Below are 27,711 nucleotides of genomic sequence, written 5' to 3' on the forward strand. Positions count from 1 at the left end.
TAGCAACAAATCTATGAATACTCGGAATTCAGAGCTCGTCCTATTACAAGTCTTCTAACTTCACTTGTTCCAGCCCCTATTTCATACAGCTTCGCATCTCTTAACAGTCGGCCAGTTGGATAATCATTGATATAGCCGTTACCACCTGTGAAATTAAGGCACTGGTTATAATTTTTTTATTCTCAACATGCACTGCTTTACTATCATTCACAAGTCTCATACTGCATAACGTACGAGCTAAAGATTACGTTAAGTACTTCCACCTATTGACAGCAAAGGAAACCGGATTACATTTTTTGTGAATTATCATGCATAAATACATTTTTTGACATACATAGTCATTTTAATTAATCGAACTAGTTTTTTGGGAATAACAAATTCAATAAGAATATTACCGTATATAAAACTTCCCTATTAACTGAGTCATATGCCTTTTAGAAACCTATGAATAACTGATGTACTGTGCCCTTATACTTCCATTTTTCTCCAATATCTTCGGATACAAAAAAAAAAAAAAAAAATCTGATCAATAGTCGACCTATTACAACTAAAACCATATTGATGATCCCCAATAATTTCCTCTACATACGGAGTTAATCTGGATGACAAAGGTGGTAAAGAATTGTGGAGATGGAATACTATTAATCTGAGTGAAGGAAATCTACTGTATTTGATAAATATTTTAATAATACAAGCTATTCCTGTCACTGCCATCATCACTACTATCGCTACTTGAAATACTGTTCCTATGTCTGTTATTTTTCCAACCAAACATTCACAAGTTCTTTGATCATGTGGTCAACACGGCACAAAATTAGGTGAGACACAACAACCAGAAAACTAGAGGCAATGTTTCTGAGTGAGGATAAAAAATGTTCAACTTACCCAGACACTGAATTGCATCCAAGGTGACCTGTGTCGCTTTCTCAGCCATGTACAGAATCACAGCAGCACAGTCCTTCCTGTTCACATGTCCTGCATCACATGCTTTTGCAACATTGTACAGGTAGCTCCTACAAGCGGATAATGTTGTGTACATGTCTGCTATCTTCCCCTGAGAAGGAACAACATTGGTGACTCTTCAGTGTCCACATACTGGATCGCATATACTTCGAATAAATATTGCAGCACATTTATTATTATCATGTTCACTGATCACGTACATATTTTGGAAAAGGTCAAACTACATATAAAAGATTAAAAACCCAAAAAAAAATTAGGAGATTATGTACACTTTTCACTGGTATAAATTTATTAAAATTCTGAATTTAATTCATATATAATAATCCATGGCACTACAGCCCGTCAAAGGCCTAGACCAACCAGCCGGCTGTTGGCCTCACGCCCACATGCCGAAGCAGAGGTGTATGATCATCCAACCAGAATGGAGGTATTATGTGGTTAGCACGATGATCCCCCCAGCCGTTACAGCTGGCATTCGCAACCGGATTTCGCTACCTATTGTAGCTCCCCAAATGCATCACGATGCTGGTGGGCACCGGTCCCATACAATGGCCGAAATTTCATGAGAAAATTTCTTCCCCCATGAGGTCTCGAACCAGTGCGCATTCCGTAACGCGAGTCCTAGGCAGGATGCCTTAGACTGCGACGCAGCGGCGCGGGACTAATTCATATATAGTCTGAATTAATTTTGTACTGAAATTTGTTATAGTGTTTAGACAATACCTCTAGATTAATCAACAATTTTTAGAATCCAAAAACCTTTATTGTTAAGGATAATTACATTTTTAAATTGAGAGGGGGTGCAATTTGTGCAGAGAAATTGGTTTCATCTATCCATTTTGTAAGTGTGAGAAATGAAACTTTAGATATAAAAACTTTTTGTGATTGGTGTAGAGATAAAAACAGAAGACAACAGTCCATATATATAAGAATAGTCAACTCATTTTTGTGAAAAAGCGACTTACTCCACTGTCACTCTTATAATCTCCTCATTTATGTAAATAATTTCAGTTATGCAAAAAATTGCACTATTTTTAGGCAAGTGCAAGAAGTTAAAATTAAAATAAATCCTATGTATCTTTTATTTGGAGGGAGGGGGCGACATTTCTCTCTCTCTCTCTCTCTCTCTCTTCCCCCCCCCCCCCAGCAGCTTAAGCATCCCTAAATACAGCCCTGTCAACACCAATCATACATTCCCACTAACCACATATAAGTTCTTCAAAGCTGCATAATATCTGCAGTGCTCGGGAAAAGTGACACAAGTCAGTTTCCACAAACCTTTTTTGATAATTTATTGACAACTTACAGAACATCTGCTCGCTTGGAAAAAAATACATAAGTATTCCTCCCATTACAATAATTCATAATCCCCATTACCTGTTACTAAATCTACGTATTACTCTGTGAAGAGATTTATTAAATCTACATACTTAGACTTCAACAAACAAAATTTGATAACACAATCCCAAGGGAAAAAATGGAACTCTCTGCATCAAAATCCACAGTTAATTCCCGATTTACGACGAAAATCGTCTGTAGCTGCATTTAGATTGGCAACAGGCCATGATTTTTTGGCTAAACACCTGCACAGAATTGGAATATATCAGTCCCCTAACTGCCCATTGTGCAACTCAAACCAAGAAATGGATTCGGAACACCTCAAAATCTGTGCTTCATTGGCTGGTCATGATAATATTTTAGAAAAATATTGGAGTGCAAGAGGTCAAATGACTTTATTGTCAAACGCCTGGCATTAGAAAACAACAACACAATAATTCATACAGAAAAAAATCAAATCGACATAAACCAGCGTAAGTTGTCAATAAATTATCAAAAAAGGTTTGTGGAAACTGACTTATGTCACTTTTCCCGAGCACTGCAGATATGTTTTCCCAGAATTTAACATATGCATAGACAAGTTTCACTATCCTTCCACTGTTCTGTTTTAGATCTATGTGAAAAATTGCAAATCGTAAAAAAAAAACTGTAAAATTGTAATTGTAATCTTGTAAAATTTTGACTTGTTCCACATCTTAAAGCTTGATTGCTAATGTAAGATCTATGGAATATAATAAATGAAATGAAAAAAAAAAAATGAAATTAAATTTAATCTCTGTAGTTTTGCAATAATTGGCACGAAAGATGTCTATTTCAGATTTTCCAAAGCCCCTATCAAGAGGATACTTTTCTACAAAGAATTTGTACTTAGTGTCACAGTGTCCTATCAGAACTCTATTATTGTAACAATTTACTGACCAATCAAACACACTCAAACATTAGGAAACGTAAAGCAATATAAATCAGTCCATTCTGATAAAAACTATTTCCACATTCGACCTTCCTTCCCTTGTCGTCCATTTCACATCATTAATCACAAACTAATTACTAACATGATAAGTTCTCACAAATGTTAGTGTACGCAATAACAGTCACGCTTTGATAACAGCTGACAGTTAAGGTCACTGTGCGAGCATTAGCAGAGTCACTGTATGCGTTTATCACATAACTCAGAGTGAGCATAGCAACAATTTAATTTATGAGGAAGATTTTTAGTTTTTTACTTATTATTTAACTGGTCCTAAGGACAGGTTCTGCAGTCCGCCAATTGAAGACCCCTGACCTACACTACAAATACAATGTTTAAGTAAAAATGCGCGTAAAATATATTTCATTTTTTATATAATGCATAATAGAGTAAATTAGAGAGAAGAAAAGCAATATGGTAGTGAGATTAATAAGAGTTGGAGATAGTATGTAAATAATAGGTAGGGTTTGATGTAATTGAGAGGAAAAATATGGGAAGTGAGGAGGTAGAAAGTGAGTGCAAGTAGTGAGAGTGAACCGTGAAAGTTATCCAATAAAGTGAAAAAGTGATAAGTGAATCGAACAAGAAATAGCAAGGAGGTATCACAAACATTAGAACATTGCAATAATAATTGAGACAAATAATATAATAAGATAAAGTAGATGAGATAGTAGAAATATTAGTGAATACTAGTCAGAGATAAAAAGGTTTTAACGATAAACATAAAAGAGGGATAACAGTAATGAAAGATGACAATGATAGTAGTAGAGATGGAGGAGTAGATGTAGACGAGAATGTTTCTATATAAGAGTAAGGTGGACAGTATTGTATAGCATTCGGGAATTATATTAAGGGAAGATAAAGAAGGTTAAGAGTTGAAAATATTGTACATCAGAAAGGATGGAGGAAGAAATAGACAGAAGCAGGGTTTAACATTAGGTAAATGGAAGATTTGGGGAGACATAGATGATAAGAGAAATATAAAGGATATATGATTGAATGTAAGCAAGGTAGTGGTGGACCGTATGCAGAAATGTGAGGGAAACCACTACCTGAAAGCCGTATGATGACAATATATATGAATATGAATATAATGCATAATAATGTGTCATGGAGGCCATAACATTATATGGGATCCTACAATTTTTTTAATTAATAGTATGGGGAAAAGAAAATTTTGTCTGTACAGAGCCATACGGCATATGGGTGCCTAAGTATTGTAAGTGGAGATCTGTACAGATCTTAGATCATCTCTTGCTGTTCCTAATGTATTTTGTTTGATGTTCATAAACAAAAATAGTCCACCTCTACAGCACTGGAATCCAGAATTGTATAAAATAATGGTTGAAAAACAAGAAGTGCTGCAAATACACACTCCAAGATTCATCAACACAAGTGTGCATCTACGGTGGGACTACATGGTGTTTTCTTTAAATCAAACTTGTTGTACAATTAAAATGTAAAGCAAAACAATTGCTTTACTTCTTCTTTAATATTAAAAAAATCATTAAATGACAGTCGGAGAGATAGAGAGAGGAGAGTAAAATATATTTCAAGGGAGAAAACAAGGGCCGTGGTGTATGGCCAAGAGAAAAATTACCACGATAGCACTGTGTATATGTCTATACACAATAGGGAAAAATAAATATAATCAAGATGTTTCAAAAGTAACGAATAATTGCAATTAAAATTTAATGAGTGGGTTTTGGACATAAAGTCCAGGCACATCAATCCTTGTATTTAGAAACGAACATTTTTCTGAAAGAAAAATAATTTTGCGACTATTGCTGTGTGAGCTATGACGTCATCGAAAACATTTTTAAATTGCACTTTTTAATTTTTTTTTAATATCATCTGAAAGAACATATTTTTTATGTAATATTTCATTTGTTTTGTATAAAAACACTATGATTATGGTTACTGTGTACTATTACGTTTGTTCCAGCAAGTAATTCAGAACATGTTACGAACTAATATCGAATATCTTTCGACGCATGCGCAGTTGAGTACATTCTCAGAGCTATTTCGGGATTTTACATTGTTGGAACGTTTCTTGAACTCTTCTTCCACAGCCTCTGGAGTTTCTTCTCATATTAAAATTATATTCATCTTCCGAACTTACTTCGTTATAAAATATACCACTATCACCTTCCAAATCACTCATGATCGACTATTTTTTAATTTTAACCTGCCCTGTCTCGAAGTATTTTAACCATAACTTCAGATTAAACCATCTGAGCATGCGTTTGCAGTTCAGAATTTCCAGTTCCTGCTCTTAAACGAGAACCAATTTCACCAAAGCACATTGAAACAGGGAACTGGGAGTTCAGTATCGGTTCGGAATCAGTTCTAGTCTTGTTGAAATGTACATTGAGCTACTGCGGATGAGCAGACAGTTCAGAATCGATTTTGAACAGTGCTGGAACAAACCTAATGTATACTGTAGAGTACCTGGAGAATTTATGTGAGAATAAAAGTAAACCTTCGGTTCTCGTAATATGAATTGTATGTGCTGCATTATTCAATACGAATTGGCAATTTTATATTGTAATAATTCATAACGTACCTGCATTAATTGAAATTCTCCTATTCTTGTATTAAATTGCTTTCTTTCATGGACATACTTGAAGGCAACATCACAAGCAGCTTGCATTATCCTACAAATAACAATTACATAATGTTAACACTTTTCAGTAACAGTACAGTCTACTATATACAGTCACGAAGCTTGAGTTTTGAGGGTGCTAGAAACAATAGACTGTGACAGTACTATTTTGCATTGCCTGTAATGAGGCGATCCTCATGGTGAACAACTATCTAATGTTTGCATATTTACTACGTATTGAGCTTCGCGACTGTATGTACTAGACTGTGGTAACAGGTTAGTCACAGAAGAGAAACTTCAACACAATTAGATCAAACTTCTATGGAAAATTAATAGTACACAGTTAGGTATTATCAAGAAGAAGTTAGATTAAAAAATTGAACATGTTTTTTCATTAAACATTGTACACAGTAACTAATAAAACTGCTACTTTTGGTAGGTTTTACGTCAAATGAACTGTGGAAACGAGAGCATTAAGTAACATACACAGTATCAAGGCCCATTCACAATGAAAATTAATTAAACATAACCGTAACATAAACACGGAAGTTTGCGGCCAGGCTACCAAATGGGATCATTCACAATTATTCACATAAGCATTGACATTAACATTACCGTAAGACGTTAACATGAAAGTTTGCAAACTCCAAACTTTCATGCTTATGCTTACGTGATTTGCAAACAGAACACAATCGTGGAGCGCTGAAGTATATGACCACAGTCTAGTATATACAGTCCCGAAGCTCAATACGTAGTAAATATGCAAACATTAGATAGTTGCTCCCACTAGGATCGCTAATATCGCCTCATTATAGGCAATGCAAAATAGTACCGTCACAGTCTATTGTTTCTAGCACCCTCAAAACTCAAGCTTCGTGACTGTATATAGTAGACTGTGATACGACAGAATATGAGGAAATGGCGTCGTTGTAATGTTTCCATGGTTACCAAGTATCTTAGCGGTTATGTTTATGTTCCCATCGTGAATGTTCTTGATTTTACTGTAACGTTTACATTTTTAATCCACAGTTAATTCCCGATTTACCACGAAAATCGTCTGTAGCTGCATTTAGATTGGCAACAGGCCATGATTGTTTGGCCAAACACTTGCATAGAATTGGAATATATCAGTCCCCTAACTACCCATTGTGCAACTCAAACCAAGAAATGGATTCGGAACACCTCAAAATCTGTGCTTCATTGGGTGGCCATGATAATATCTTTGAAAAATATTGGAGTGCAAGAGGTCAAATGACTTTATTGTCAAACGCCTGGCATTAGAAAACAACAACAACATTTTTAAGTTAACGCTTACATTATGTTTAATTTCCATTGTGAATTAGCCTTAAGACCTGAACCCACAAACCATTATTAGCTACATATTTTAATCATCATTCTGGTCGTTGTAATATGATTTGCAGTACACAATGATTATTTTCTCCAAATGCTCAGGGGTCAGTTTATGATGTTTACCACTTCACATAAGTTTGTAAGCTGAGAAGGACCTTTCCACGTCTACAGATATTATTGGGCGAAATTTGAAGGCACTTACTAGCTCTGGGGAAATTTCTTCTCTAAGCACTACAGTTCAACCTACCTCAAAATCTGTGCTTCATTGGCTGGCCATGATAATATCTTTGAAAAATATTGGAATGTAAGAGGTCAAATGACTTTATTGTTAAACGCCTGGCATTAGAAAACAACAACATTTCCACCTTGAACATATTTATCCACAGAACACAAAACTTTAATGTCAGGATTTCTCACTAAAACAACGCACAAATTACCACTTAAGTTTTCTGCATACTTTAAAGAAGCTCTCTGAAGCTTACTCTGAACCTCCTTAAGGAGTGATAAAGAATCATGTAAAGACACCTCAAAATCTGTGCTTCAGTGGCTGGCCATGATAATATCTTTGAAAAATATTGGAGTGCAAGAGGTCAAATGACTTTATTGTCAAACGCCTGGCATTAGAAAACAACAACAACATTTCCACCTTGAACATATTTATCCACAGAACACAAAACTTTAATGTCAGGATTTCTCACTAAAACAACGCACAAATTACCACTTAAGTTTTCTGCATACTTTAAAGAAGCTCTCTGAAGCTTACTCTGAACCTCCTTAAGGAGTGATAAAGAATCATGTAAAGACACCTCAAAATCTGTGCTTCAGTGGCTGGCCATGATAATATCTTTGAAAAATATTGGAGTGCAAGAGGTCAAATGACTTTATTGTCAAACGCCTGGCATTAGAAAACAACAACAGATTCATGTAAAGACAAACTACATTTTTAGAGTTTTTTTATGGCTTCAGCTATAAATTTGAACTGTGCCTTGATTACAGCTAAGTCCCTTTGCAAATATTCACTATTAAATATTCTGTGAATGTTGAACTGACAAAGCTTCAGTTGCATTTAGCACACCAACGAATTCTTTAACTGCATTGAAATTATCTGATTAGATGAGAGCAGCTTCAATCCACGTAGCCGAATGGGTAAGTATTGACTCTGGGGGTAATGGGAAGTCTGGAAATTTTTCTTTATTAAAAGTACATGTATTTTATACTCGATGCAAGGAAAAACGATGAAATATGCAGCAAAATCGGAAATATGTACTGATATGCACTATAAAACTTCGCATACAAAAAACAGAAGAACATGAAACATAGTATTGGGAACAGATGCATTATAGGACCCACCCCAAGTATTCCATAGTATCGATTATATATTGTATATTTTCGATTATCAAGAAATGGATTCGGAACACCTCAAAACCTGTGCTTCAGTGGCTGGCCATGATAATATCTTTGAAAAATATTGGAGTGCAAGAGGTCAAATGACTTTATTGTCAAATGCCTGGCATTAGAAAACAACAACAACATATTTTCGATTATTATATCAATTATGCCATCTTAACAATACTAAATACACAGTACTATAAACATGTCTAATTTAATAAAACCAACAATAATGATATTAAGCTCATATTAGTCACCTTTGTTATACAATATATTAAATTTTATTCAAAATAAAGTTAAAGAAACAAACCAAAGCGAAACTTTAAACACAGTAACATTAAACTTTCAAACAATACAACATTGGTATTGATACAACAATAAAATTAAGTTCATATTAGTCATCTTTATAATATATTATAAAATACTAATTCTACTCCATTTATACTCCATTTTTAGCCCAGGGAAAATACTAGTCTTTCACAAAAACTAATTTTTACTAGTATTTTCCCTGGACCAAAGAACTAAAAACAAAATTGGTGTAAAATTAGCATTTTACCATGGACTTCACTAGAGATGTTCCGTTTCATCTTCTCCGTTATCCGAGTGATTTCACAAAGTGCTACGATACGGCGTTCCTGTGTCTATCATTTAATACCTTGTAATTTCCAATGACATCTCCACAGGAGTTCATCTCGTTTACTTTTAAATTGCTTCAGTCTCATCCCAGGATTGCATGTTTCGCAAAACATTTCACTCCTAAGTAAACCACATTTGCATAAAAAAAAACCATAAACATAGCCTACATGTCTTTATTCATGGATAAAGCTACTAAAAAGTTTACAACTTATTTATCATTTCGAGGGAGAATTTGATCCACTTCTTTTTTATATTTAACTATAGCATTCGAAAGTGCCGCCTTGATTATGATCAAACTAATTTACCACATTGATTGGTTGGCAACATAATGAAAACAATATATATCGATCATTTAATTGATCGAAACGCAACTTCCGTTGACCTTTTTTTGTGGCTTAGCATATTTTTATATTTAGGGTGGGTCCTATAATGCATCTGTTCCTAGTATTGCAGAAGTTAATTCCATATCACAAGTAAAAACAAACTAAATATGCATTTGCATATAAATCCGATGTCTAGTAATCAACTTACCCTATTGGACCTGCAGCCAAGACCAGCCTTTCCAGATCTAACCCACTCAACAAGACGTAGACACCTTTATTCTCTGCTCCAAGAAGATTTTGAACTGGAACTTTGCAGTCTTCAAATATCAACTCCGAAGTATTTGATCCCCGCATGCCAAGTTTATCAAATTTTGGGCCTGCTTTAAAACCTTCAAATCCTTTTTCTATAATGAAAGTAGATATACCATGCTGCTGCTTTGCTGCAGATGGATCAGTACGAGCGTAAACCTGTGTTAAAAAGTGATTTGTAAAGAGCCTAGAATGTTTCTTGCAAAAAGACATGCATACAAACAAAGAAACAAATAAATAAATAATAGTACATTATGCAATGAGCCTATAATGGTAGTAATTAAGACGCGAGTATGTTTATGAAATGAGCGCAAGTGAGTTTCATAATTTTCATACGAGCGTCTTAATTACCATTATAGGCAAGTTTCATACGACTTTTTATGCTCGACCATATTTCTAACTTGAAATTATTCATAAGTATTCATGTTATTCTTACCTGACTGGGGAGCGGAACTGACCTTGTGCAATATCTCGTAAATTGTGAGATGTGCGCAGACACGAAAGTATTGATTTTTTCCTAGAAACAAATGTCATTGACCTTGATATAATCTAGAGGGTAAAATGAACATTAATCTTGATATAACCTGGAAATTGATTTAGACATTGAAAAACGAGATGACAAATTGAATTTATTTGAATATTATTTACAATTAACGCTAATTATTATAGTAACAGAACATAACCTTCTGCGACAGTATTGGATTTCTAGCCTCCGTGACGTTTCGCTAGTTGTCTTTCGATTGCATATCCGAGAATAATCGATACTTGCGCTTTCACATTGCTACAATGGTGTTTTCTGATTGGTGGAATAACTGAACTTTAATGAATAGGTGTACTTTAATGAGGTCCATTAAAGAGCTGCTACCAGGTGTATAATTACTACATTTTGGCATGGTGGAGCATAAACGAAAATGAATGAAATGAATGGAATGGAATGGAATGGATGGATGAATGAATAAATGAATAAATATATATATATATATATAAATAAATAAATAAATAAATAAATACACTGCTCAAAAAAGTCTAATGGACAATTATAATTTGTACCACATTTCTTGTGTATTTTATGCTACATTTCTGATAATTACATCAGTGAAATACTTACTCCATAGTGTTGCCATGACAACAAATAATTGTTTATTTTATAGATTTTATTCTGTTGAAGGTCTTTATGCTCGGTTCTTCAATGTGACATTTTTAAGATATCTTCTTCTTCTTTTTTTTTTTTTTTTTACTAGTATCATACGAGGTCATCTTATTTAACCATGGAACATTGTCATCTCACAAATTCTGAAATGCTCAGAGCTGTTTGAATGATAGGTGGTCAAAGCCAGCCTCATGTTGCTCGAGTGTTGAACACATCACGAAGAGTTAGTAACCGATTATGGCTATGTTATCAAGTCACAGATGAGGTTAAAGAATGTCATCAAGGCCGAGGAAGGAAAACAACAGCAGAGCAGGATCGATTTCTGGTTCTGTACACTAAGTGTCAGTGGACTGTCACTGCCAAGCAAATTGTATCTGTCCTCCAGGACACTCATGGAGTTTATTGTAAGTGATCAGATTATAAGAAATCAACTTCATGAAGCAGCACTCTTCTCTCAACGCCCTCTCAGAGTACCAGCATTTCAGAGAAACAATTGAGCAGCGAGTCTAACATGGGCACAAATTTCATGTCAATTGAGGTTATGAAGAATGGGCTCATGTTATGTTTTCTGACGAATCTATATTCTGCTTTCATCCTGATGGAAGGCATATCAGGGTTTGGCATCAACATGGGTCAGCAGAAAGGTTTGTAAATTTAATAATCTGATTGGCTATGTACTGTATATTTTTAGTAGAGCCACCAATGTAGCTTAGTCAGCAGACTCGCTTGCCTGCTGATCCAAAGCTGTGCTCGGGCTTGGTTTGGATCCCCTGTTTGGTCCGACTGGTTGGTTTCTTCTGAGGTTTTCTCCAGCCGTGGGACTTATGCCGGGTGGTCTATGGCGACTCCTCGGCCTCACTTCACTTTATCCTCATTTGGTCTGATTACCTGGTTGGGTTTTTCCGAGGTTTTCCCCAACCATAAGGCAAATGCCAGTTAATCTGTTGGCGAATCCTCGGCTTCACCTCATCTCACTACATCTCGTCAAAAAATTGTAAAAAAATTGAAATTTAAATTGTACAAAATTGTAATTGTAATCTTGTAAAATTTTTACTAATTTCACATCTTAAAGCTTCATTGCTAATGTAAGATCTATGGAATACAATGATTGAAAAAAAAAAAAAAAAAAAAAAAAAAACGAAGACATAAATGGCAATAAAATTTTGTGTAATATATTTTTCCCACATCAAATATTCATTTTAAAGCCTTTTTTTTTTTTTTTAATTTACTGATTTTCCACCATACTTAATTGTCCTTCCTTTATATTAATCAAATTAACCAGCGCAACATAAATATTTTGAACATGTGCAGTTCAAAATAAAGCTCTCGTCTATTTCAAATTTTGGATACAAGTTACGAAAAATTTGTTGTAACTTACCACTAACACGTCAGCATCCGGCCCATTTGTAATCCAGAATTTACTTCCATTTAGGATATAGTAATCACCTTTCTTTTCAGCCTTAAGTTTCATTGATACAACATCTGAACCTGAACCTGTTTCAGACATAGCAAGTGCTCCAATATGTTCTCCTGAACATAGCTGAAACAAATTATATTATTTTTTATTCATACCACAAAAAGAGTTAATAGTTATTTTTTTTCTTTTGTATGGAGGAGGCACCTGAAGGCCTGCACTGCATCCTGAGGTTTATATTACAGTTATACTTAATTACATTCCCTGTAGCAATAGTTTGTGTGACCAGGCTTTTTCTACTCTTTCCTCTACCAAAACTGTTACAAGCAAGCGAGTAAATGTGTTGACAGACTTGAGATTGAAGATAGACAAAAAAAAGTTTCATCATTCTAACTGAAGTACAGAAACTTGTAAAAATATACTTGATTTCTTTTTCAATACAAGAATATTATACAAATACAGTACTGAAAGTAGAGTATTCTTTTGCTTTACTTTTTTTAATATAAATTCAACTGTAACATATTAACGAAGTCCATCTACTTTTTTTCAGAACATTATTATATTATTTACGTTTTAATTGAACAAAATATAACAAATATCACTACTCATATTCACTTAATATTAACCCCAAAATCTAAGCTATCTTATTATTCCACTGTCAACTTTGAAGAGGGAGCCTGCAAAAATACTGATCTAAGAAAAGGGGGTTCACAGTACTAATAGGATTGAGAATCACTGATCCAGTAGATTTTATTTATTAAAATTATCATCATCATCATCATCATCCTCGTCGTCGTCGTCATCATCATCATCCTGTTCTCAAAAAAGCTGAAAGTTAGAATTTATAAAACAAATATATTTCCGGTTCTTCTGTATGGTTGTGAAACTTGGACTCTCACTTTGAGAGAGAAACAGAGGTTAAGGGTGTTTGAGAATAAAGTGCTTAGGAAAATATTTGGGGCTAAGAGGGATGAAGTTACAGGAGAATGGAAAAAGTTACATAATGGAGAACTGTATTTTATTCTTCACCTGACATAATTAGGAACATTAAATCCAGATATATTATTTTAATGTACCGAAGTACATATGATATTTCCAAGCAGATATTCTGCGTCATCATACAATAAAAGAGTAATGGAACGGAGAAAAATTCTCTCCGGTACCGGGATTTGAACCCGAGTTTTCAGCTCTACGTGCTGATGCTTTATCCACTAAGCCACACCGATACCCATCCCGGTGTTGGACAGAATCGTCTCAGTTTAAGTTCCAACCCTTGGGTTCGCTCTAGTGGCCGCCCTCTGCACTACGTCATAGATGTCTATGAACATACAACCAAAGTCCACACATGTGCTGAGGTGCACTTGTTATGAGTGACTAGTTGGCCGGGATCTGACGGAATAAGCATCGTATGATGACGCAGAATATCTGCTTGGAAATATCATATGTACTTCGGTACATTAAAATAATATATATGATATGCGTAAATCACTTCGTGATATAAGACGGCGCTTATTCCGTCGGATCCCGGCCAACTAGTCACTCATAACGAGTGCACCTCAGCACATGTGTGGACTTCGGTCCTACGTTCATTGACATCTATGACGTAGTGCAGAGGGCGGCCACTAGAGGGAACCCAAGAGTTGGAACTTAAACTGAGACGATTCTGTCCAACACCGGGATGGGTATCCGGTGTGGTTTGGTGGATAAAGCATCAGCACGTAGAGCTGAAAACCCAGGTTCAAATCCCGGTGCTGGAGAGAATTTTTCTCCGTCCATTATTCTTTCATCGTATTAAATCCAGAGGTTTGAGATGGACAGGGCATGTAGCATGTATGGGCGAAACCAGAAATGCGTATGTCAGAGGCTGGAGGGAAAAAGACCTTTGGGGAGGCCGAGACGTAGATGGAAGGATAATATAAAAATGGATTTGAGAGAGGTGGGATATGATGATAGAGACTGGATTAATATCGCTCAGGATAAGGACCGATGGCGGGCTTATGTGAGGGCGCAATGAACCTCCGGGTTCCTTAAAAGACATGAGTAAGTATTATTATTACATAAACAGTTCGTACTTTTGGTAAATACTTCTCTTTCTGCTCCTGGGTGCCATTCCTGTGTATCTGATTGACACACAGATTGGAGTGTGCTCCATAACTCAGACCAATACCAGCATGCGCTCTGCTCAGCTCTTCCACAATGACTACATGAGATAAGTATCCCAGTTCTGAGCCTCCAAATTCGCTGGAGACAGTTGGACCCAAAGTACCCAATTCGCCAAGTTTCTGCCAGAATGTCTGAAAACAATACAACACATATACGAGGCGCATCCAGAAAGTAAGTTTTCCGATTTTTTCCCCTTGAAAGTAAACGTAATTAGCCGTGTCAACTGCACATGCGTAACAGATCTATGATGTATCAATCATATGCCAGGCGGTCAGGTCCCGCCAGGTGCCAGTAGCGTGACAGCTGTGGTCCGAAATGGAAGCTCTTATTCCTTCTCCCGCCACCTGCGAGTTTCGGTCGGTGATAAAGTTCTTTAATGCACAAAGCATTGCGCCAATTGAAATTCATCGGCAGCTCTGTCAGGTCTATGGGCCGAACATCATGAGTAAGCAGATGGTGCGTCGCTGGTGTAGGCAGTTTTCCGAAGGTCGTCAAAGTGTTCATGATGAAGAGTGCAGTGGGCGACCGTCCCTCATCAATGATCATCATGTTGAGCTGGTGCGGCAGTGCATCATGGAGAACCGTCGCTTCACGATTACAGAGCTAAGCAGCCATTTTCCACAGATATCGCGATCCTTGTTGCATGAGATTGTCACTAAGCCCCTGCTGTTCAAAAAAGTGTGTGCCAGGTGGGTGCCGAAAAACCTGACACCCGAACACAGAATGCAACGTTTAGGAGCAGCACTGACATTTCTGCAACGGTATCACGATGACGGCGACGAGTTCCTCGACAGGATCATCACGGGCGATGAGACTTGGATTTCGCACTTCACCCCAGAAACCAAGCAGCAGTCAATGCATTGGCGGCATAGTGGATCTCCAGTCAGGACGAAATTCAAACAGACGTTGTCGGTACGGAAAGTGATGTGCACGGTGTTCTGGGACAGGAAGGGCATTCTGCTCATTGACTTCCATCCAAGAGGTGAAACAGTGAACGCTGACCGTTACTGTGAAACACTGCGAAAATTGCGATGCGCCATTCAAAACAAGAGGCGTGGCATGCTTACTGCAGGTGTTGTGCTCCTCCATGACAATGTTCGTCCACATACGGCTCGGCGCACAGCAGCTGTTTTGACGGAATTTGGCTGGGAGTTGTTTGATCATCCACCCTACAGTCCTGATCTTGCTCCCAGCGATTTTCACGTTTTCTTGCACCTCAAGAAATTCCTGTCCTCCGGTGAGCGTTTTGGCAACGACGAAGAGCTGAAGACGTCTGTCACACACTGGTTCCATTCACAGGCAGCAGAGTTCTACGACAGAGGGGCACAAAAGTTGATCCCACGATACGACAAGTGTCTCAATTCTGATGGTGCCTATGTCGAAATATAGCTGAAACATTGCTGTACCTGTTGCCAATAATTTTTTTTCCTCAAAGTGTGTTCTTTTTTTTTAAAAGTACGGAAACTTACTTTCTGGATGCGCCTCGTAATAGTGTCAAATGTCAATATAATAATGCAGAATTATTTCAAAATTAGAGTAAAAACATTATAATACACTTATTAAATACCTACGGAAATATAGTTCTTTTTAAAATTGTATGAAATTTTTTAAATTATGAACTGAAATATATTTGAGATTCACAGTTTAAAGACAGAAAGTTATAAGTACTTGTATCACACTCTAGTATATACAGTCACGAAGCTCAATACGTAGGGAATATGCATCCATAGATAGTTGCTAATCACTAGGATCGCTACTATCGCCTCATCACAGATAATGCAAAATAGTACAGGCACAATCTATTGTTCCTAATACCCTCACAACTCAAGCTTCGTGACTGTATATATAGGCTACTAGACTGTGCATGTATTACACGTAACAAACAATAGAGAGTTCTTCAAGGAAACAAACAAAAGATTGCCAGTAACGTAATTCTGTTCTTTTTACACTGAACTGTAGGAATTTAAGAAAATCATAGTTATTCGATATACCATTAACAGTCTTATAGAGTAAAATTTGGTTATTTATTGATCGTCTAGATTTTAAAGTTTTATAATTAAATTAAAAAAGTAACTGATTATATGAAATTAATTTTTCATATGACGAGACATGATGTTTTTTTTAAAATATAAGTAAAGTAAAAACCTTTTCTGTATCCTATTTGCATCTGATGGGACTGGAACTGAGATGACCATATTATAGACACATACTCTAGTTTACTCCTAACTAGAGTTTATATAGAGTATCAATAGTACCGGTATTTATATTTTTTAATTCTTTTGTATTTCTGATTATAAATCCTAATTTTCTATAAGCATCAATTATCACGTGATTTAAGTGCATTTTAAAACATACGTTATATGTAAAATAAATACCCAAATCCTTAAATGATTCTACTCTACGTAATTCCACACACATTAATTTCATACGAATTTTGAGCAATTATCTTACTTTTAGAATATGTCATAAAGCAACATTTATTAGGATTTAAGAGAAGATATTTGTGTGAGAGTATGTATATTTTCTGCTTTATCTTCCTGAGGAATAAATTTAGAAGTAAACTTAATGTTGAAGTAGACTTATGACTTAGAGTAACTACAATTAAAATAGACCACACAAAGCAACATCAATCATGACACTGATAACCTTGTGATAAGTCTAAAAAACTGGTTTCATTTTTCATAGCAAAGAAATGTTAAAACACTCAAAAGGTAGGAACCACTGCTGTCCACAGCATTTTTAACAAATCACCACTACGATCATTACTCATGCTAATACACTTCTCGGAACATGACAAAGGCTGTAAATCTACCAGACATTCTTCCAGCTCTCAAAGGTACCGTAATTAATAAAAATGTTAACACAAGCACATATACACAATCGACTGTTGGAACAATGTTTCACATAACAGTGTGATGTTATCGTCATAGAAACATTGTATCCAATCTGAATTGAATTAATTTTGTGCGAGATCGTGCGTATTTGCTTGTTTTCCGCACAGAACCAATACGCGGTAAGTGTGAAATACCACATTCAGTATTCCCAACGTAACATACATAACAATTTCCCTCTTCTTACCGCTTAAGCGCGACATTCATTTTACTGCTTTAGGCTTTTAACTTATTATTTTTAGAGACGTTTAACATAGTAATAATTATAAATTGGAAACTTACCATTGCAATTTCACCTAAATTGCAATGTTAATTATTGTTTTTAAATATTTGCAAAAATTAAGTAAAGTCTACTACTCCACGAAACTTATTGCATTCCTGATACAAGTAACATTAAGGAAGCCGTGAAAAAATCAACAAGATTCCAGATGCCGATGTTATTACTGCAATATGTTATATAAATAATATTGTTAAAATATTAAAATGAAAAATAAATCATTACATAACCTTACCGTTTGTTTTAAGTTCGCATTTATAGACTGGGGGAAAAAAAAAGACAGACGTATGTCACGGCCTGCTGGAGTATAGTAAACACAGAAAACATTTTATAGCAACAATGTTGAAGAAAGATATTTTGGTTTTCCGAAGTTGCCGTCATTAAACAGAAACCAACATGGAGATTTCATTGCAATTAATTAGAAATTCGTCTTTCAGGTATGTAATAAACGATCTTCGCACAAAATAATGTACGATACATGAGCGGTATGTTTGTTTTCATGTTCTCGGAAATTAAAAAAGCTCAACTACGTTTCGCTTTTTCAATCTTTTCCTCGACCATGAAAACGTCAACATACCGCTCTTGTAACGTATATTACTATTACATGAAAATGGGGCAATATAAGGTGAGTCCAAGACGCCAGAACATTATAAAATGGGACATAGTCACTTTAATTCTATGTTACATTAATTTAAGCCAGGGTTTAAGCCACAGTCGCATTTTGCTACTCAACTTCTAGAAATGCAACAAACTTTGAATGTAAACGTGCAAAAATGCGATACCCACATTGGACTTCAGAAACGAAGATGGTAATGGAGAAAATGAAATCAGAGATGTGTTTGAACTAATGTGAATTTAAATGAAATGCTAATGGCATGATCAATTGTTCAAAAAGGTATTGAGCAATAGATGTTCAGGAATGGATTTCAAAGAGTTGGTGCAATTCATGTAAGTTAAGTGAACAATTTCTTCTAATTGATTTATATAATTCCATCGCGTACTATAAATTGTGAGCGAGGATTTAGTTGCATGAATCTTGTAAAAACTGGAATTAGAAACAGTCTTTCAGTAAAAGAGTTAGCACTCTGCTAACAATAAATCTTGAAGGGCCTACTGTGATGTAAATTCAGCAGTAATTTTATTGATACTTACATGAGTACATCTACAGTATGGTAAGATAAATTGAAAGTAATAAAACTCTAAGAAACAAATTACATAATTTTTTGTTTCTGCATACTTCATTAATTTTATCTTTCTGCACAATTATTTATAGTATTGCAAAAGCATTTCGAAATTTGCCCAAATATAATTTTTCATTTGTACATTTTTGCGACAATTATTTATTTTCTAGCTTAAACCCTGATTTAAATTGGTCTATAGATATACTTACACGTAACTCGGGGAACTCATTCTTCTTGTCAATTTCATAAGCCTTAGGTGCCAACTCCTTTTGTGCAAAGTTGAATATTGTTTGTCTTAGCTATAAAAGAAAAGAAATGAACAAATTAGACTGAAGAAATACGGACAACAAAAACGAACAGGAATGAAACTCATTTCTTTCAGTTCCATCATTACTAATTACATCATATTTTATGTTTTTTTAGTTGGTTATTTAACGACGCTATATCAACTACGAGGTTATTTAGCGTCGATGCGATTGGTGATAGCGAGATGGTATTTGGCGAGATATGGCCGAGGATTCGCCATAGATTACCTGGCATTCACCTTATGGTTAGGGAAAACCTCGGAAAAAACCCAACCAGGTAATCAGCCCAAGAGGGGATCGAACCCGCGCCCAAGCGCAACTTCAGATCGGCAGGTAAGCGCCTTAACTGACTGAGCCACGCCGGTAGCTTATTTTATGTTATCCCTTACATATTCATAACATTATTACACATTTACACATATCAGATAATTGATAATTAATTATTAATGATTGTTTGGTATCATTGACCATGTTGTAAAGTTTCACATAATGCCTGCATGTTCCTTCAGAATATGAGCTCTGCTGTTTTCTCTTTACTGAAAAAGGTCATCAGATAATTTGTTATCTTAAATGACAATGGCAAGGACATAGACACACACATGTGTAAATAGTTTTTGTTACTGTACCATACATGTTCACATACATATGGATGTATACAAAATGATATAAATCCTGTATAACAGAGGCTTTCCCTGGTACCTAGTTAGAATGAGATTTAGCGTTGTTTTCCTCAGTCGTATTTGGAAATTCATTCTTCCTTATCTCACAATCACGTAACATTCACTCAGAGATTACAATTAAAAGTATTTTTAAAATTAAATGTTGGAGAGCGTCACTCAAAAGCATACACTGCTAATATTGTGTTAATAACATAAATTTACTCCTACAACACTGTTCCTTCTGGAATATTATTTGAAAAAAAAAAAAAAAAAAAAAAGGAACATAGGCTAATGTGCATGATTCAGAAAATAATATCCACCTGTAAATATATGTAGCCACTCACTGATAGAATAATTTAAATTTATCATTATTGAGCCCTATTATGCCTGGAAAATATTTAATTGGTCTTCAAAAATATTTTTTATGGGATTGTACTAGTAAAATTGCGTGTATGCACCTACCCACGCACATATACACACACTTCTTTCTCTCTCCAGCTCAACAAAATATGTATTTAAATCATATTAGACTACATTACTAAATATTGGAAAACAAAGATAACAGAAATTCTTGATACAACCTATACATGAATTTGAATTTGAAGTAGCACTCAAAATAAAGGCTTTTAGCCAGTGGCGGTTCCTCAGGGGAGGGATGGGAGGAACGTCCTCCTCACGTTTTTCTTCTTTTGAAAGTAAATACCAAATGAAATATATGCCTTGAAATTCGAGAAAGATCAGATAATTTTTAAGTTAAGTGTAAGAAAAGTATAAGTATAAGAAAACCCTGGTTGATCGAGTTTTAAACGACGCGCACTCATGTGCTGCTAGAAAACTGTGAGAAAGATGCGAGATTGTTTGTGTAGAGGAAAGTCAATCCATTCCTCCTTTACTGCAGTAAACACACATAGACAACAGCGCACTAGCGGCCAGAGAAAGAAGCAGAGTTTTAAAGCAAGTAAATGAACGGATAGGGAGGAGATCCTCCTCTGAATCAGCGCATAGGCGGGAAATAGAAACTGCCTGGTCGTGCAAAAAAGCTCGCTACCGCTGCCATCTAACGATGCTACATTCAACCAGACTATAACACATCTAGGAGGAGGCACAATAAAAACAGTTTTAACGCAAATCTATGAAATACAACATATAAACTTTTTTTAAAATTATAAATAAAAATATATTATTCATTCCACTTTATATAAGCTACTACTCGTATTCATGGTTTGAAACTTTCGAGGATATCTGAAAGTTGAAGTTGGATTTATATAAAACTAGTGGCTTGTGCAGCAAACGCTGCTGCAAACTAAGTTCGTTAGACGTTCAAATAAAAATTTTTCAGATTTATTTTCAATGAAGAATACTTGTCTTTTTGGTAGTTATTTGCTTCCATAATAATGAAAAATACTCCCTCTGAATGGATTTTTTTAGCCAAATACTTTTTCTTGAACCTATCCAACTTCAGTTTTTGAGTTTCAACGCGAAAACGCAAGTATCAATGTCAGGTTTGCTAAGCTTTCGAACAATAGCATTTTCGTATAGCTGCTGCATGTAGAACTTGAAATGTAGAGCGTAAAATCATTTTATCCTACTAAGAGATCTTGCTGAAATGATCTGGAGACTACAAAATTTTCTAGGCGTCATATTTTATCAGTAAGTAATACCTTTTGACCTTTCCTTAGGAACTGTAATTTTTGCGCTCTCTCGAGCCAATACTGAAGACAATGACACATATCAATATCTACACTACACCGCCATTAAGTATATGGAAAAAGACCCAACCCCACTGGGTTAATAAGTATAAAAATATTTGATTTTTAATAACAATATTATTATCTTAAGTTTTGTAGTTATATATAGCAGCCACTCAGCAAATTATAGAAATGAAGATCTAAATTAAGATATTCTCTACATTTACTTACATAAGCTCAAAACGTTTCACTTTCATGTCATCAATATAGCATCAATATTATGTACAATTAATGAAAAATAGACGCATCATGATATTAACTATAATAATATTTAATTTCTAATGGTAACAATGTCATCAAACCACCTCAAGTTTCGTAGATTTGAATATCCAATATACAGCTGTACTCAGAAAATTATACACTGCAGAATCAGTTTTTAATAACAAACTGAATTGAGCTCTAAATATGTCGGCAATCCTGCAGGTCATGGCCTTCGTGTAATAGCCTATTGTTTATTGTAGTGTGTGTTTTGTTCTGAAATTCAATCAAGTCGGCATTGATTCACTAAAATTAGTTCTCAAAAAATAGGAAAATTATGTAGGAAAATTGGCATTTCACTGAAAACTACTACTTTTCCGAAAAACTTTGGGTTCCAAGCTTCAAAATGAGGGGCCATTTATTAAAATCCGTTCAGCCGTTTTCCCGTAATTTCCATTACCAGTTCAAATTATATATATAGACAAAGAGGAAGTAGTTCTACGTTATTATCGCAGATCTTTTTGACCCCTGAAATTCACTTCCATTCATTGCCTACTAGACAGGACAACAGCAAAGTTGTCAGTTTTGTACAAATATATTTGAAATTGAAAGTACTGCAAACTACATTATTTTTAACATAAGAAAAATGTATCAGCCACCAGCAGCTTTGAACAATAATGGTAGTATGACTTTACAAGAACTGACATTCTTCAAAAGCATGTGATACTGAACTTGTAAAATGTACATGTGGCAATACAGATCACGTGGTGGGTGCAGTGTTCTCGTTTTCCTAACAGATTGTTTCCCATTCCCACTTCAGTAAAACGGTTCCGGTTACGTGTTAGTAGCTGGTCTCTTCCAACACGTGTGATGCTGTAGTGTGCGCGAAAAATGCTGCGAGGTTGTGAATTTCCTTGTAATTGTTAATTTGTGCAATTATCCAACAATGAATGGAACTGAAAACATATTATATTTTGGACAATTTAGGAAATTCGGTTTACAAGAACAGATTATTTCTATACAAAAAGGAAGGCCAACCCTAACAGTACCTGGTCTTACATGTATGCATGTAGGCTAATTTTTAGCATGTTTGTCTCAAGAAGGTGCCATTTTGCGCTGTTAACTTCTTTCCTCCTCTTAAGAAATATGTAGGAGCCACCACTGCTTTTAGTGCCATCAATATGTAACACTGGTCTGTCTATAATAGTACAGAAACATATAAGAGCTGTATAAAAACTGAAAAAGTTGCTAGTTAAAAAAATATTCAGTAAGATCTTAATATAGGCCCTAATTTTGTCTGAAAATATAATTAATTAATTAATCAAATGTTCAGAACATTGAATTTTCTCCTTCGTTTTCTAATATGCCAGTACACGTCTGTGATGTTATCAACACTTTTATCTGAAATACTGATAGCTTTGCAGTTCATTAAGTGCTGCAAATTCACAGTTGAATCTTCTTCTCTGCAGAGAACGCATTTTGGCCTGAAAATATAGATAGGTACAAATGCGAGTCAAGGAAAATGCAATGTGTATGGTGGGGTGGGGGAAAACAGGACAAATCATTATCCCTGACTAGGATAAGCAGTGTACAATATGTGCAAACCCTTAACACACAACAAATTGCATCCCAGTATGCTGTGCAGAATTTAGAAATATTGTTTCTGGACTGTATATTTTGAATCCATCTCTAACAATAACTGAATGGTCTTCATACACATTTTTATTCTATTCTCCATCATAACCCAGTTGAAATATATCTTTTATATCTGATAGTTCATAACAGTGAAGGTTTTTGACATTGTATGCAAATTCAACATGTGAAATAGGTTAGAGTGAACATATATAATGAACAGTCAAATAGTGACAGTGAAAATAGGCCTATATGTTGATGAAATCATGAGTACGGTACAAGATAATAATGGTGTAATGTGTCCATTTTTAAAGTGAACTCATATTTTTTCTTGATACCCAGTGTGTTAATTTGAAGACCAATATTCTAAGCTTATGTACTGATTATCTCTTCCCTGATGTATTGTAAAACACCAACGCATATGGAAAATTTACATAGTCGTGAAAATAATGTTTTTTTTTTCACCATATAATATATTAAAAAGTAGAGTTTGACTTCTCAGTAGAGGTTTTCGCCCCAACTACCTCCTCCCCTTGTGTGCGACCCTACTACACTCAACAAAGAACTGTTCAACATATAATTTAAACATGTTATTTCTGACACACAGTAAATAAAAGACTGACGGTCCTACATTCACAATAGATAGTGAAAGACAAAAATCCTGACAAGTGAAATAAAATTTACAGTGGAAAAGCGACAGTAGCTCACTAATGAAGTCAGCCAGAGAGGATTTATGGACGCAGAACTGTTTGCCAGCAAGAGTAATTCTGGGTGAAATTGGCAAATGAAATGTTTTGAATTCGTTTCGTTTATTGAAAGAATAAATGGTTTACAGAGTAAAGAGTACCGTATGCTTGCTAATAGACTAAAGACGGATACACGGTTTACAGATTAGATTTATAGACTAATAAGCTTATATGTACAATGTGTTGGAAATGGGACAGTTGTGGATTATCGAAGTCAATCATGGGCAGTTGTGGCATGGGGCTGCTCACTGGAATCTGGTGATGAACTTCCATCTGATGTTGTACAGTATTGTATTCTTCACTTAACATAATTAGGAACATTAAATCCAGACGTTTGAGATAGGCAGGGCATGTAGCACGTATGGGTGAATCCAGAAATGCATATAGAGTGTTAGTTGGGAGACCTGTGGGGGAAAAAGACCTTTGAAGAAGCCGAAACGTAGTTCCTACATTTAAAAGTGAAGTAAAATCATGTGACAACTACACAGGTATTCATAGGCCCTCCGACTCCTAATTTAACCCACTCTAATCTTGTCACATTCCTCGGCCTCATGTCACTTCCCTATCACCTCATCTAATTAACTTTAACCTCGGTCTGTCACTAAGCTATCCCTTAATTTAACCGACTCTAATCTTATCACATTCCTCGATCTCCTGACACTTTGCTATTCCCTCATTCTCATCTAATTCACTCTAACCTAGTCACATCCCTCGGCCTCATGCACTTCGCTATTCTCTCAACATAATCTTTAAACCACAATATTTACCGAAAAGACGTCGGCGGAGAGTACAACACAGTGCAAGATTCCCACACTCAAACGCTAGGACCACTAATATGTGCCAAATACTGTACACTTACGGTGCCGTTGAAGTAAATAATTACGAGAGGCCTACTTACAACCATTAATTACATCTCGTTATTTGTATGACATAGTTACATATTTCTTCCTACAGATCTTTCAATTTGAAAGTACCGCTAAACATTTCTTATAACAGTAGAATAGGCTTAAACAATTACGTATTTATCTAAAATGACTCGTCATATTATACAGGATTCTCCATTGATAATTGAGGAGAAATAACTTACCTATATCAATCTAATGTCCGTAAATACCTATTTACAGTTTACATATTGACATAAAAATATTCCCAATTTGTTGCAGCACATCCTGCGCATGACTTCCAATACGTATAAATAGTCTTGTGCAAAAACACGTTATCTGACAACAGAAATGCAAATCGTATAATTTCTTTGCAATTCAATCACTGAATAAATCTAGCCTATTTTGGAGGGGAGGGAGTCGTGGTCTCGATACTGAATATGCGTTATACAATATGTATGGCATCACGATAAAACATGCTATTATGTCAATTATAATTAAATTAAATTATGGTTTATTTAACGGCGCTCGCAACTGCAGAAGTTATATCAGCGTCGTCGATGTACCGGAATGTGGTCCCGCAGAAGTTCTTTTACATCCTAGTAAATCTACTGACATGAATCTGTCACATTTAAACACACGCCATCGACCTGGGCCGGGATCGAACCCGCAACTTCGAGCACAGAAGGCCAGCGCTATACGGACTATGCTACCCAGGTCGACTAATTATAATATGAATGACAACACGATAAAAGATGCTATTTATGTCCGATAGATCATAGGCCTACTCAAGAAACCTGGATGGCCGTACCTGTTGCTGTTCTTCAGAAAGTCCAGATATATTGTCATCTATTGGATAGTGTGATAAGCATCTTTGAAAAGCAGCTCTTCCTGTTGAAGGTTTTAATAAAGTTGAAACTCGTGCAATTACAGCTATACCTCTCAGCGACATTGTAATTGTTAAAAACACTAAATACTGGCCGGATACAGTTCTCACTTACTACGAACGACAGCACGATTCACACTGTTCCTAACATCATCGCCGGCTGCTAAATAAAGCAAAATATCTAATATATTACAGGGTTGCTAACCTTCACAAATAAGGTTGCTTTTCTCGTGATTTGAATTATGTCACAACCCATTTAAACAGATATTTACTACTCAGTATTGTAATATCGCTATTATCGTCTCATAACATTTGGTCAATGACGTAGAAATTGCATAACACGGAGTAAATTTATGTTGCTACAACTGCTGTGAGATAGAGCCAAAAGATAGAGACACGAGACTTGTTAAAAACAGTGCAGTACCTAACGGCTTGCGCAGTTCGAAGCGAGATGGGAGGCCACTCTTGAGTCTACACTCTACCACAGTCTATACATACAGTCACGAAGCTTGCGGTGGTTTCTTGCATTTCTCGCGATATAATGCTCCAAACGGTTAACGTGATATTACCACAGTCTACTATATACAGTCACGAAGCTTGAGTTTTGAGGGTGCTAGAAACAATAGACTGTGACGGTACTATTTTGCATTGCCTTTAATGAGGCGGTATTAGCGATCCTAGTGGCGAGCAACTACTGTTTGCATATTTACTACGTATTGAGCTTCGCGACTGTATATACTAGACTGTGATATTACTAGGCACAATAGACTGTGCTATAGTAGCGATCCTAGTGGCTAGCAACTAAAGTTCAACTGTCATTGGATGCATATTATCTACATATTGAGTTTCGTGACTGTATGTGCTAGACTGTGACTCTACCTACGAAATGGTTCAAGAAAATGTTAAAATTTATACACATATGAGTAATTACTGGGTATTGCTCATGCCGTAACAAGCCATAGTTTGAACCCTGTGAGAGAATTTTCCTGAGTTCGAGCCTTGTAAAGTTATAATTAGTAGGGAATCGAACCCAGATCGCCTGCGTGACAACTGAAGGTGTGACCATTCAGCCATTGCAGAGTAGTACATAATGACTCTTGCCCATATAATAACAAGCCATAGAATTTAATGAGGGCACTATTTTCTGAGTTCGAGCCATGTAAAGTTATAATTACTTACTTACTTACTGGCTTTTAAGGAACCCGGAGGTTCATTGCCGCCCTCACATAAGCCCGCCATTGGTCCCTATCCTGAGCAAAATTAATCCATTCTCTATCATCATATCCCACCTCCCTCAAATCCATTTTAATATTATCTTCCCATCTACGTCTCGGCCTCCCTAAAGGTCTTTTTCCCTCCGGCCTTCCAACTAACACTCTATATGCATTTCTGGATTCGCTATAAGTAATTACTAGGCATACCATATGAAATTATTTTTAAAATGTTAAATTTATACAGTATATACATAATGACACACTTGCCCATACAATAACAAGCCACAGTTAGAATTCAGTGAATGGATTAATTCCTGAGTTCGAGCTTTGTAAAGTTATAAGTAATTAGTACGAGTATGAAGGAGCTGTTGAAAAATGTCAAAATTTCCTATGGTACTCTACATAAAGCGTGACCCCTGCCCGTATAGCAACAAGCCATAGTTTGAACCAGTTAGAACATCTGCGTCAGAGGCTTCTATTTCGAAG

The 27,711-nt window shown here is 35.7% G+C and overlaps 1 protein-coding gene across 2 annotated transcripts; it reads right to left on the bottom strand.

Annotated features, from left to right (window-relative positions):
• LOC138716369 (isovaleryl-CoA dehydrogenase, mitochondrial-like) lies at window positions 1–26,397 on the bottom strand. 2 transcript variants are annotated; one of them, XM_069849386.1, is made up of 8 exons: window positions 26,217–26,397; window positions 19,166–19,255; window positions 14,517–14,738; window positions 12,409–12,570; window positions 9,780–10,039; window positions 5,835–5,925; window positions 886–1,054; window positions 1–145 (listed from the first exon to the last, which is right to left on the bottom strand). In XM_069849386.1, the coding sequence occupies exons 1-8, from the start codon at window positions 26,265–26,267 to the stop codon at window positions 12–14; spliced, it is 1,179 nt and encodes a 392-aa protein (XP_069705487.1). In that variant the 5' UTR covers window positions 26,268–26,397; the 3' UTR covers window positions 1–11. The 2 variants fall into 2 exon arrangements, with proteins under 2 accessions (XP_069705487.1, XP_069705486.1); XM_069849385.1 differs by lacking the exon at window positions 26,217–26,397 and adding an exon at window positions 25,937–26,210.
• Between the last annotated feature and the right edge of the window lie 1,314 nt (window positions 26,398–27,711).

This window comes from Periplaneta americana, chromosome 16 (genome assembly GCF_040183065.1).
Source record: "Periplaneta americana isolate PAMFEO1 chromosome 16, P.americana_PAMFEO1_priV1, whole genome shotgun sequence".
Taxonomy (NCBI): domain Eukaryota; kingdom Metazoa; phylum Arthropoda; class Insecta; order Blattodea; family Blattidae; genus Periplaneta; species Periplaneta americana.